General features: G+C 34.4%; 1 protein-coding gene across 1 annotated transcript in view; it reads left to right on the top strand.

The window, feature by feature from the left end:
* Positions 1 to 14,535, top strand: part of LOC125345342 (cadherin-related family member 3-like) — an 84,806-nt gene that overhangs the window by 69,084 nt on the left and 1,187 nt on the right. Inside the window, exons 17-18 of the mRNA XM_048337563.1 lie at positions 2,044 to 2,185; positions 2,379 to 2,632. Coding sequence (XP_048193520.1) covers positions 2,044 to 2,185; positions 2,379 to 2,632 — 396 coding nt within the window. The remainder of the gene's footprint in view (positions 1 to 2,043; positions 2,186 to 2,378; positions 2,633 to 14,535) is intronic.

Raw genomic sequence — 14,535 nt, 5'->3', positions numbered from 1 at the left:
TTTAGAGACCTTCATTTGCTCTATTATACTGTAGATGGAGATCCAGTTAGTGAGGAAAATACTGTTCTTTTGCCAGAATTAATTCTGGCAGGCAACTTTGGAATAATATATTAAATCCCAAGCCATAGAAACAGAACCTCACAATAAAGAGCTGATGATTCAAGATTGAGAGGATTTCTTTGTGCTAAATTTGAGACCTATCTTAAAGGCTGATCATCACAATACTGGAAAAGACAAGTTTCTTCTTCAAAGATGCAGGCAAAGCTCCAAATTATAACCAAGGTGATGAAAAGGTTGTTGGAATTTACAATACTTGAAAATTAGTCTAGAGATGAACTTGGAAGCCACCAATAAATGAAAACCATTAATGATAATTAAAATATTTTTGAAAGCACTTAGATAATATCTCTCTGAGGAACATATGTTACTCTCATCCTTTCTCCTTTTCAGTTACATTTTTTTTATTCTCTTCATGCACAATAATTCTCATTTAATAGACAAATTCATTTCAAAGTAAATGTAATAAGAAAATTCATGAATAAGTAAATTAACAAGAATTAAACTGAGTTCATTTTCATCCCAAACTAACACTGGAATTGCTGAGGTGTGATATGGCAAATTCCAAAATTAGTGAAGATATGAAGAGGAATTAACACTTAACTCCTACTCTATTAATAAGCTGTAGTAATTGAGTGGGAGTATAAACGAACCAAGAATATGTTTCTACTTCACAAGCGTGAAAGGAATTCTCATTAAATGCATCCCAGGTTCCTCTCTTATGCTTCAAATACTGATTTTTTTTTTTGCCAGTACATTGATTTTTCAAGGGTTTTTGTACTTTAAAATATTCCTGTAAACTTGTGGGCAAATTCATTAGCTGGAAGATCCATCCATGGTGGCCTATAGGGATCACAAAGTCTGAACAACTTTTTAGTCAGCTTATTATCACCAAATAGAGACTTTTTTTGGTAAATAATCTCTGAGTCTTTCATAGTGTCTAACCAAAGGCAGCAATTTGCAGCCATCAAGGTGCTGCAGTCTAGGAAACCACAGTAAGTGCCTGCAATTGTATGAACACTGAAACCATTGCTGATTTTCTGGACTAGTCTTGCAATTTGTACTTTGGACAGCAAAGATGACATCTATGACATTGACACTTTTATTTATTGATACTGACATTTCCTTGGAGTCTGAATTTCATCTTGACCTTCTCAGTGACTCTGAAGTGCCCTCTCCTTTGTCTTACCCAGAATTTTCATCAACTGTGTCTCTGCTGTATTACTTTTAGGGCTGTCTTCTCTAGGCAGAGAAGTAACTGCTTTGTTTCAAGTATTTGTGTTCCTTGAAACCTCCCCTTTTTTCTTCTTCCTCCTCTTCCCCCTCATCCTTTCCTCCCACTCCACCCCCTTCCTCCCCTGTTCAAAGTCTAGATGTTCCCTGAGAAGTTTCCAAATCTTTATTTATGTGTTTATTTCTTGATTCATCCATTCATTTATTTAAATCATTCTGTGTGTTTACTTGTAGATTTATAGGCACATTCTAATTACCGAAACTGAGGGAAACCATGTTTCTTTGCCTCTGCCTTACTTTGCTTAATGTAATTTTTTCCAAGTCTTCCCATTCCCTTACATAAAGTACAATATCATTCTTTCTGATCAATGAGTAGAATTCCATTGTGTATATATATACCACATTTTCTTGATCCATTCATGTTTGAGGGAAATCTAGGTTGATATGTTAAACAATGCTGCAGTGAACATGGTTATTCTGGTGGCTTTAGTGTAGCCTGGATTGTGATCCATTGAATAAATGCACAAGAGTGGGATTATTAGGTCATAGGAAAGTTCTATGTTTACTTGCTTAAGGAACCTGCATATTGCTTTCCAGAGTGGTTTAACAGGTTACATTCTCATCCATAGTGTAATAGAGTTCCCTTTTGGCCATATCCGCACCAACATTTGCCATTGTTAGTTTTCTGATAATGGCCATTCTAACTCTAGAATTATTATGTTTTTTATTTTTGTTTTTGTATTTCTGTTACAGAATGTAAATGATGAACCTCCTGTATGCACGCCACCACATTTGGAAGCTTGGATATTTTCCAACATTAAGGGGCCTTTTGTTCAACTCAACTGTTCAGACAGAGATTCTTTACCTGAACATCTGAGCTATTCAATTTTAGGAGGTAAGATATATGAATTCCAGTTCACTTCAGCATTATTTTTCAGAATACTCGAGGTATTTTATAGCTTTGGAAGCACATCATGAATACACACACACACACACACACACACACACACACATACACTATAAAGATCAGAAAATAGAAAAAGCTATATAATACATTTTGTTCTCTTTTATTACTTCATCATTTTCAGGAAATACAAATAATCAATTCACACTTTGGAGACAAGGTGTTGATCCCCCTTCTCTGGCCACCAGGCAAGATTTCCAGTTTGATGTGTTTCAAGGGATTCAAGATCCCATGACTTTCCAGTTACTTATTGAAGTTACTGATGAATTAGGTGGAAATAAAGCTAGTCAACTCTCAGTCACTTCTACAGTCATAATTCATGTGCTTCCTTGGACTACAACACAGCCAACTACTTTTAAGAAAACAACCACAACCACAGTGAGTACTTCGTCATGAACAACAATTACAAAACTGTTGGAATTACTCATAAACAGAAAAGTTCTGGGGAACTCTCATGAGAGTAATGCTTTTGTTTTGGTAATAAAATATATTAATGAAAAATTGCTTTAATACAACCAGATCCTCTTCATCAAATTAAGGGTACATTGTTATAGCTATTGGCTACTAATTTTTAACCAGAGTAAATAAAGCAACGGTAATCATTTTTATAAGTCCTTATGCAATTTAGTGTGAAATTTTACTAATTTTCTTGATTCTCTTCATTGTGTACTTTTTCCAATTTAAACTAATATCAGGAAGATTTTATTTGGTCAATGAAGGAAGCCGTCCCAGAAGACCATGCAGACACCATCACAAACAGGAGAAGGTTTATAAGGAGGTTTATGAGAGAGGCTGACATGGTCACCTCCCCTACAGGAGTGGGAGCAAAATGATACCTGTCCCTATCCAGGTTCATCTTTGTAACACCAGGGCTAGAGGTGGGAGTTACTCTGAATGTGCAGCTAAGTCTGGGATGAGTGGGAATTCCATTCTAGTCCAGAGAAACTGGCCAAAGCCCCAGGAGAATTCTTTGAGAAAGGCAGGGTGAAGTTCTGGCTTGTGTGGAGGACTTTCCACTGATGCAGCTGGGGGCAGATATAAGCTGCACCAGGAAGTGAAAAGGGAGGGGCTGAGAACCTGAAGTGAAGGGAATGCTAACAGGCATAGTACCATTGGTCTTTAAAAAACAAAAAGTATCTGAAAGATTGTTTTCTTGAAAACCATACTCTTAGTAGACAGCAAAATATGTACTTTGCTTCAGCAGAGACTACACAAACAAAAGTACTATGGATGGAGTGGCTATAATCAGCATGCTTTTATTACCACAGTTTTGGAAGCTGTGAAGTCCATGATTGATGTCATAGCAGAGATGATAGGCCTTGTTTCAACGTTTATTCTCCTCACACCATAAAAAAGAGGGCTATGTGTTTGTTTAAATTTCTCTCACTCTCTCTGTCTGTCTCTTTTTCTCTCTTTGTACTGGTAATGGGGTTTGAACTCAGGAACTCTTGTTTTTCCTTAGTTTTATTTAAACTCACAGATGGCACTCTAGAACTTGAACACATCCCTATTTCTCACTTTTTGCTTCTTACTTAGAGATAAGACTCTCTTAGATTTGTGTTGCAGGCTCACTGTAAACCTAGACTCTCAGATCTTAGCTTCCAGAATAGCCAGAATTAGAGATGTGGGTTCCAGCATCTGGATTTCAATTCTCTTTTGAAGGGCACTAATCCTATTTATAAGGGCCTCACTCCCATAATCGAATCATCTTATAACCCTGCTTCCTATGAGTGTTTATCTGGGATTAAGATTAGGAGTAAGTGCCTAACACATTTGCAGCATTTTAAATACTGCATACTATCAAATGACAGTACAATGTTACTTTATATGATGGGGGAATTAGTATAAATTTGATCTGAGATGCTCTGAGTTCTCCATGATAGATGAAGATAACAATGTAGTTTTAAACTATTAAATGAAAAATACAAGTTTTATAATGTAAAGACAAAAAAAATCATGGAACAAGGCATACCTTAAGAAATTCCTAATTAGGGGCTGGGGATATAGCCTAGTGGCAAGAGTGCCTGCCTCAGATACACGAGGCTCTAGGATCGATTCCCCAGCACCACATATACAGAAAACGGCCAGAAGCGGCGCTGTGGCTCAAGTGGCAGAGTGCTAGCCTTGAGCGGGAAGAAGCCAGGGACAGTGCTCAGGCCCTGAGTCCAAGGCCCAGGACTGGCCAAAAAAAAAAAAAAAAAAGAAATTCCTAATTAATAAAGCAAAATGTAACAAAGAAGGAAGCATTATCATAAAACATAATAGAAATACAAGTCATGCAGTGTGATGTGGAGGAGTTTTAGAATTTAGTTGAGCTAATTTGCATTGTAATCCATATACTTCCTTTGTCAAAGTACATGAATATGGTAAAAGAAGCAGACCAATTAAGGCTGTCTGGAAATGATTACTAACCTGTTACTTATGGATTTATTTCCAAGAAATAAATGGTATATGCTACTAGCTATATCAGCTTTAATGTTAGTATGTAATATCCGCATCTCCGCAGAGAGACATTTGTGCCTTTCTTTCCAAAAAGTATTACCAAATTAGAAGCAACTTTACAAATTCTGTAGTTCAACTTATCCATTGTGCAATGTTAACTTCCTTTTGTTAAGAGTTAGCAAGTAGGGCTGGGGATATAGCCTAGTGGCAAGAGTGCCTGCCTCGGATACACGAGGCCCTAGGTTCGATTCCCCAGCACCACATATACAGAAAATGGCCAGAAGCGGCGCTGTGGCTCAAGTGGCAGAGTGCTAGCCTTAAGTGGGAAGAAGCCAGGGACAGTGCTCAGGCCCTGAGTCCAAGGCCCAGGACTGGCCAAAAAAAAAAAGAGTTAGCAAGTAGACAAACACTACATGTTTCACCCAAGCATACCTATACTTTAAGATAGTTTTAAATATTTTTATTCCCTATAGACAAATGTTCTACAAAATGAGCCATACCCACAGATACTTTGTTAGTGTTCTGTTTTTTAAATAAGGTTCCTAAACTTTGCCTACACTGATCCTCTTTCCTCTGTCTCCCACTTAGCTGAGATTACAGGTGGGCTCTTTTATGCTCCACTTGAAACAATAAACCTTAATTAAACAGCTTATCATTAACTTGGGTTATGTTATAAAATTATCTTGGGAAGAATGTGTATATACATATATGTACACACACATATGTCTATCACATGCTGTCTTTTTACTAAGTTCACAGCCAAATCTTGGGCTTTCTTGGCATATGCATTGAGTAGGTTAGAGAAAATTGTCCATCTGTAACTAATAGAATATCTGAGAATAAGTGGCTTAAAGGTGTTCAGAAAAGTGGAATATTATGAGGCAAATATTTGAAGGTCTCCATACAGCAAGCAAAGGTATATATAGACTATACTTTCCAATCAGGAAATAAATGTACATATACTAAAAGAGGAAAAATTATCAGATCAGATATTTCTATGTGCTGACGGTTTTTGAATAGAGATCAATATTAAGGAGATATTGATGGATGAAGGAAGTAGTTTGTATGAAAACAGTTAAGAGCTTGTTTTAATAATCCAGAGAAGCTAGGCCTTAAAATAAGGCTTTTACATAGAAATTACTATATTTTATTAATCTATATGAGCAATAGAACTTACTACATATTTGTTTGAAATCAATCTATTGCTATATGTGTGTGTATGCATGCACACACACATATACATATAATAAAACATATTATGGGAAAGAATATTTCTCTTACAATTTAGTCATTATAGTTACAAGCCATATCTTTTATTATTATTTTTACAAGACATATCTTTCTATTTAGAATGTGAGATATGAAAACTTCAAAACATTTTAAGTGGTTAAAGTATGCAAGAATTTTATCCACTTTTAAAATATAACTATAAAAATCCATTACAAAAATAGAACATTCTCACAGCCAGATTGCTAACAATGTTTTCTGTGAGCTTTACAATAATAATGGCCCGATGATACAATTTCAAAGTAATTAAAAGTGAATTCAATTATATTCTAAATATTATAGGAAACATCTTGAAAATGAATCCACTCTAAGTGTAAAACTTCAACAAAACATTGAAATTTATGTAGGGCATTCCATTAATTGTAATAGACTGAAGACATTCCATAAAGATCTCTATATATTTTACAATGCCAACTATGGTACTTGATAAGTCTAAGGAACAATGCCATACGTTGTAAGAAAGGTATGTGATAGTTTTTAATTGAGAGAGATGGGGGTTCATGAACTGGTGCAGAATGTGGCCACTTTCTGCAGAACAATATACCATATATTTTTCCAATTTTATATTCCCTTTCAGAGCCTTGTAAAACTCATCTATGGAACCCAAATTATGAAATCTTGCTTGACTAAAAACAAGAGCTTCATATTGCATCTGAATTTGGAAAAAATTTGTTTCCCTGAGCAAAATGCATTACATTTGGATAAGGCAAAAAGATTTAAGCTGCTTGTGCATTGTTATAGAGAAAACTGTATCAAATATTCCTTAAATATCTGGAAATTTGCCATGACAGACAAATTATACCTAAAGTTTAGGAAGGAAAATAGGAAGAAATAATTTTACCTTAATTATAGAATCACTTAGTTACAAAGTTAAGAATGAGTCCCAAATTCTTTACTAATGAATAGGTTTGTTTCATTGCAAATTGTCTCTTGACTACCTGTCTGTGAACCTGTAACCTGCTCATTTAGAGGTTCCTCTAAGGGTCTACAGAGAAGAAAAAGAAACAAAATTTTCCTTATGAACCAAATTAAATTCTTCCAATTTAAATCCAAATTGTCTAAAGAGACAGTGAGGTAACTGGCTAGACATCATTTCCTGCAAATATAACCCCCAAGGAATTATGAATCAAAATTCCTGAAAGTATCTGTGTACAGAAAATTGAGCCTACAATAAAAATTCCAGAATTAATGTCCACTTGGACTATAAGGAGGATGGTAGAACCTTTAAATCATCCTAATTTATAACTATGGTCTTCACTCTTATTTCAACAGAAAGAATAAAGGGGAGAAAGCCTATAAATCATTGCAATCTATTTCATCAGTTCATCTTGATAACATCCCCATGTTTCACAAATACGTAACAGTATAACAAAAGGGGATTTAACTCTAGCAGTAAAGAATTGAGAAGAAAGCACGAGGTTCAAAGAGTGACAAAACTATAATTTTTCAGTGTCTTTCATTAATCTGAACTTTAAAAACAGATTCTAAAGAATTGGGGACTGCTTAAAAACACTGAAAGCTTAAATCTTTATAACCATAATCACTGTTTCGGAGCTGTGCCCATCTTCTAGTAACATTAGTTTTCCAAGGCTGCTTTTAAATTATCCAAACTAGTCCTTGTTATCAGATGAGTCATAAAACAATTTTCAATGAAATTCTCTTAACACTTTCTTCTCAGTCAGTAATTTGAAACAGTGGAGCTCAGTAAGGTTAGTTTACTCTAATTAATGAGAAGCTATGGCTAACTATCCAGAAATGTTGAAATCTGATTTGTAAGTCTTTGGAAGATCAAAACAGGTTGTAGCAGGAATCATAACATACAAATACCACATACTATATTTTATTTGATTTTTTTTTTCTTTCTAGAATTGTTCTATCAGGCTACTTGAGTATCTATTTGTTTTATTGTTTGGTAGACCTAGAAAGGAAGAAAAAATAACTTAAAATGAGTAAGTGTAACAAATACTACTGTATAATAATAAGCAAAGCCTAAGCCACCAAATAAGGAAATAAATAAAAAAGACCATAAAAATTTAGCTCTCATTTTAAGGAACAATATGCTACCGTGGCCATTGTTCAGGGTCAAGTACCTGTAGAAACTTATTACTGTTAGGGAAAGTCAAAATATGACTCACACTTTCAGCTAACCTGAGTCTACTCTACAAAAACAAAAACAAAAAAACAAAACAAAAAACAAAAACCTTCAGCAGAGATCAGAGAAATGTATTATTACTTCTGTGATCTGTATCTCTACACTCTCTCTGCTTTGTCTACCCAGAGAGGGAATTCCTTGTGATATTGCTGTGTTTACTTGACCTCTACCTCAAGCTAAATTTTTCTTGCTCTTATTCTTTCTAATACAAATGCCAAGACAGCAATGTAATAATAACAGTAATGAGTACTAAGCTTTTGCCTCCTACATGATGCTATAAACTCACATATGATATCATGATTCCTCAAGGCACTCCTACTAACCCAGCAGTATTGTCCCAAATGGAAACTGGATTGCTCAACTCAACTGAAAGCCAATCTTCCAGCTTGGAGGTCTGTTTCCAGAGGACATGTTTGTTTTGTTATTCCACTGTTTCTGCATTTCTCAAAACTGATTAAGTCATGCACTCCTTTAGGAAAAATATATTTCTGAGAACTAGAAACGGCTTACACTACTTTCATAAGATGAGTAAAAGAAAACCTAACAAATTAAACACTTTAAATGCAATAGCAGAATTGAAACACTTCAGCCACTGTTAACTCCAATTATTCTTAGCATAAATCAGTAAAGAAGATTGATAGGATGGGTTGCTGTTGATGAACGTAATACATTTCGAATTGGCCAGAATAGGAAAGATTGTGAGGAAGTACATTAAAGGGAAACTTGTCCATTTTATTTGAGCTAACAGCACATGAAGGTCATACAATATTCTGTATGGTTCATTCCATATGAAAGAGTAATCAAAGCTTCTGTGCCTCTCTGGGGAATCTGGGAAACTTCAATATATCTCTTGGGTCATTCGTCTGTTCAACTTTTATCTATAAGATTTTAATTATTCATCTTAAAATGGGGACATGGGGACAAAGTGGCTAAATCAGTCTTCTTTCTTCAGGTGTGGTTAAGATTAAAGCTTCTTGATGACCCTGAAGATATTCTACTTTCTACTGTGTTGAGAAGTGACATGCTATGTAACTTTATGAACATTTGTTCCTATGTATATTATGATATATTTGACAACCCTGTAAAAAAAGTCAATTTCATAAATAAATATCAAGGATTAATTTACTTCTTAGTATTTGTGATCATCCAACTTCCATTAGGAAACAATTAAAGAAATATAAGCATTATAGAGGGAGTGTTTGATATAGTCTGTACAGCATTGAAGAAAACTAGTTTGATGTATATAGGATTATTATTTCATAAGCTAGTTACATTCTGGGTAATGTACATTTTCTTGATGAGTTTGACTATTCTTACTTAAAGTGAACTATTAAGTCTAGTTTATTTTTAAGGAAAGTAGTGTTATACCTAAAAAAAAAAAAAAAGGAGAGGACATTACTTGCAGTAGTCTGGTAGCTTACAAGTTTTTGGAAATAACATTCCTAGAAATAAATCATGTTTCTCCTTTAGTTAAAATATTAACTATATCTTTCATCATATATTCTGTGTTATCTATTAGATATAAAGCTTAATAATCATAAGACCTTTCCTTTCTACTTAAAATTTTCATCATTTAACTTCCTATTTATTTCAGTATATTGGTTTCAAATTCAATCTATTTAACTTTAAGATAGATTTCTTTGGAAGTTTAGTTAGTAGAGCTGAAACGTACCCCCCCCCTTATTTTTTTATCTCTCGTATTCCCTTTCTGAGGTTTTACCCCCACGGTCACTGTAACTCATCTTAGTACCCTGGATACTGTATATATGTGTACTAGAACTTGGGAAGAGAAAGGGAATGTCAAAATCGAGAGACAAAGGATAAAAAGAAAAACGACTCCAAAAGCAATACTTATAAAACCATTTGGTTTAAGTACATCTCATGACGGGAGAGGAAAAGGGGCAGGAGGGTGGCGGGGTGGTGGTGGTGAGGGAGTAGGTAATAAGTTGAACAAGAAATGTACTCACTGCCTTACATATGAAACTGTAACCTCTCTGTACTTCACTTTGACAGGAAGGGAAAAAATTTAAAAAGATACTTCTAAATTAAAAGTGAACAGAGTATTCAACATTTGAATCAAACATAATGGGGAAAGGTCTAAAATTAATAACAGATAAAGAAATCATCAAATTATTGAGCAAATAATTTTATTTTGGATCATTTCTTTTGTTTCCTTAAATAATATCTTCTTGTTTTATGGTGCTGTCTTTCTAAAAAATGAAAATTGGGTAATAAATGACTTGAAGCTCTTATGTATTAAGATACTTTCCTATGGGCCTTTTTCCTTGTATTTTTTGCAATTATTCAATTTTAGTGGCTTATATTAATTAGTATCTAAGATGACATTCACATAACACATCAGAACACGTCAATTTCTGTGATTGCTGTAAGCTCACTATACCTTGAATTCTTCCTTGCACTCCTTGCTATGCAAAAAAAAATGTATTCCTATATTTTCTTTACAATATTAATCTATTCAGAATTTATTTGTAATATTTATTATTTTATAGTAATTTTATTAGCAAATAGGCAAAGCCAATGTTTCTATGTAATTTAGTAGGGGTTTACTACTAAAAATACCATTTGGGGAAGTATTAGGTATTACACTCAGAGGGCTTGCCATTGCTAGGTAGGAGCTCCACCACTTGAAACATGCCTTGGTCTCCTTTTTCCCCACCACTGGTTATCTTCAAGGTAGAGTTTCCTTTATGCCTGGGCCAGCTTGAGCTGCTATCTTAATAAATTCTTCCTGTTTCTGGGATGAGAGCACCCAGTCTTTGTATATCACCTGTTGTGAGGAAAACAGGCTGTATCATTTTGCTAAACCATTAGTTGAGATAGAGTGTTGGGAACATTTTTGGCTCAGGCTGACCTCAAACTTCTATCCCACAAACTCTGCCTCTGAAGTAGATAGGATTGTAGGCTTGTGCCACCAAACTTGGCTTAAATATAACTTTAAAAATAAAAAAAATCCAAGCAGGCCTATAATACTAGCTGCTGAAAAGGCTGAGATCTCAGGATTGTGGTTTGAAGCCAGCCCAGGTAGTAAAGGTCTTGTGAAATTCTTATCTCCAATAAACTACTCAGAAAAAGCCAGAAATGGTGCTGTGATACAAGTACTAGAGTGCAAGTCTTGAAGAAAGGAAACCTTGTGAGAGTGGCCAGGCCCAGAGTGCAATCCCAGGACCAGCAAAATACAAAAGGAAAAAAAAATCAATTTGTTATTAAATTAAAATATTTGAGACACAATGTACCAATTTGAATAAAAACTCCATACTGGCGTTTTTGGAAGGTTCTGATGTTTGAATTCTGTGCCTGGGAACTGTCCTTGAGTTCCTTTTTCACAAGGCTTGTGGTCTATTACCTGAACCACAGCTCCACTTTTGAATTTGTGATTAATTAGAGATAAGAATCTCCTGGACTGCCAGAGCTGGCTTTGAATCAGGAGCCTCAGATCTCATCGTCCTGTGTAGAAAGGGTTACAGGCACATGGCTCATATTGACAATCCTTTTTAAGTTCTTTTTCTTTCCTAGTGAGATTTAAAGGAAATTATTTGAAAGTCAGTAGAAATAACGTAAATTTTAATCTGTCAGCTGTAGCATTTCAAATCTGCCATGATTCTAATATCCAGTGACAAAATATTTCATGACAGGGAACATTATTATTATTGTCTTTTCTGTAAAATATAACAGGATAAATAATGAAGGTTGTGAATCAGACAAGATTAACTCTACACAGCTATCAGAACCCTAGCACATGACCAAATGACAGAAGGGAAAACTCTTTGGTTTTGGTGGTGATTTACCTGTTGCTGAGATAAATATCTGATCACATATAAAGTTCTGGCAGTCCTCAGCCATTCAGTCTATCACTCCTTCCGCTCATTGCTCATCATAATTGCTAAACTGTCCAAATACAGTAGTACTTTATTATTGTCTACTTTTGCAAACTTAAGGAGACAATAGAATAACAATTTCTAATTACATTTAGAAATAAATTCAGAAAGGATACATTTTGCACAGTAATATGTACATGATGTAAACTGATTTCCAAAAAGCTTAGGATAGAATAATTGAAGTAATTTTAGTAGCTTTTCTTAGCTAAAAATAATATTTGAATATAACTTCCTACCTAATCTTGATTGCAAATCAATTTGTTCATATAATTTTCACATTAAATAAACACATCATTTGATTTCATCAAATTCTTAAGATCAACTAGTTTTGTCCATGTTACCAAAATATACTGGGATACCTGAAGTTTAAATAATCTCTTCAATGTCACTGATTTAGTAAGTGGAAAATCCAGGAAAACTGAAAAGGTCAAAGAAATGCTTCAAGTTGGAGGAATTCTCTAACCACTACAGTAAGGGAGTAGAACAAACAACAAAAAGGTATGAAATATAGTGAAGAAAAAGCATTGTCTAGTACAAAACATATAAACCCCAGCGAGTGTAGAGATTTATATCCAATAGAATTACACCTCATTTTAACATTTTGTTAACCAAAAGTCAATAAATGTAGAGCAGTCAATGTATCAAATTCCATTGTGAAGTATATGAAGACCAGCAAAGATGTTTAGAAATGCTAGAAATGAAGAAAATGTATGTGAGAATATAATGAATTAGTTACACAAAGTGAGAAACACAGTGTAAGGAACCTGAAAGGGCCGGCCTGAAGCAGAACTAGAAGAAAAGACACATAGAAAAAGATCTCGAGTCAATGCTGGGAATTTGGGGCTTAGTCGAGCAGATAGCACACAGCTAATTTCAATAAGTTCAGCATTGAAAGTACATCAGCAGAGTAGAGGATTGATCAGAGGAATAAAGGCTGTTATAGAAGAGATAAAGCTAGATGGAATACAATTGTTCTCATGATCATTATCTTCTGTGAGCACCAAATAATTTAAAATGTAACATAGATGATACTTAATTAAGCTATAGAAGCATGGAGAAATAGGAAACACTCCCAAATTCATTTCTTTGAAATTAACTTGAATGGCCAGTTTAAAAAGTACAGTCACTCTGGCAGGTAATACATATTTAAATATTTACTCAATGCACATGGATTACTAGAGGGATTAGAATAGCTGCCTGTATTGTTCAAAAGATGTTATAAGGATCAAGTGAAACAAGAGACATGAAAAATCTTGTAATAAATATGTTATGTAAATATAAGCCATGAATACTATATTTAATCCCTGTTTAAGATTTCATTCTTTTCTGTTGTAGTTATTATTACTCAGTTCCCTAAACTTGCCTTAGATTTAGGAATAATTTTAAGAGTATTTATCACTTTCTTTTTTTTTTCTTAATTAAAGCTTTAGACATAGTCTTGTATTGTGGTAAAAAGAAAAAAAAAGAGACAACAAAACATACTAGAAAATTCCACCCTTCTTTCTGAAATAGGTAAAGCAAGACTGATGATGATTTCTTCATCTAACCCCTAGGCATTTTTCAAGAGCCTTTTATTGTTTTTATACAGCTGGCTTCTCGTGGGCAAAACATGAGTATTTTACATGAAAGATATGGTACTTTACAAAGTGGTGTCTTGACCCTTCAATATGGATTGAGTTTGTTCTCTTAAAATTATCTTAATAGCTTCAGTTGAGAGGGTAGTAGCATAGTCTACAGAAAGAATATGGTCAATTGAGATACACAAACCTCTAGACAGGCTCCAATTCTGCTACTATGGCTGCAAAGGTTTAGATAGCACAAAATGTTTCACTGGGACTCAGTTCCACTTTTGTAATTTGCTGATGGTGAACCACTCTCTTCTGAGATGAGTACTTGTGGAATCTAAATAACTTGTTAAAGAACTTAGTTCAACTATGGCAAAAAAGGCTGATAAATAAATGCTAGTCTTTTTGGTTTAAAGGTTCTATATGTCCTTTAAAGGGTGATTATTGAACTACAGTATTCAATAAAATATCTGTTGAAAAGAAAGGAAGGAAAAAAGAAACAGGTAAAGGAAGGAAGAAAGGAGAAAGTGAGGGAGGGAGGAAGGAAGGAAGGGAAGGAAGACAAGCCAAGAATGTAAACTCTTTCCTTATATTAGTAGTATCAAATGTATTAGGTATTGGGATTAGAATTACTATCCTTACTTTACATTGTGAGATGACATCTTGCTATATTACCCAGATTGGACTCAAAACCCCTGGGCTTAGCCTCTAGAATAGCTGTTCCTACAGGTAAAGCCAATACACCCAGCTGATTCCTAATGCTATAAAAATAGAGCTATGTCATTAAATGACAGTCAAATTATCTGCCCTCCTTTTTGGTCTATTTATTATTTGACAGGATAGTAGAGGATTCTTTATTTAGGAAAATAAAGGTATAGTGTTTCAACAGATACTGCTGAAGCCCAGTTTATTTCTTGATCTTTCTTTGCCCAGACATGC

Source organism: Perognathus longimembris, chromosome 2 (assembly GCF_023159225.1).
Source record: "Perognathus longimembris pacificus isolate PPM17 chromosome 2, ASM2315922v1, whole genome shotgun sequence".
Classification (NCBI taxonomy): Eukaryota; Metazoa; Chordata; class Mammalia; order Rodentia; family Heteromyidae; genus Perognathus; species Perognathus longimembris.
Note: the sequence above shows the minus strand (reverse complement) of the source record. Positions and strands in the feature narration are given on the sequence as shown.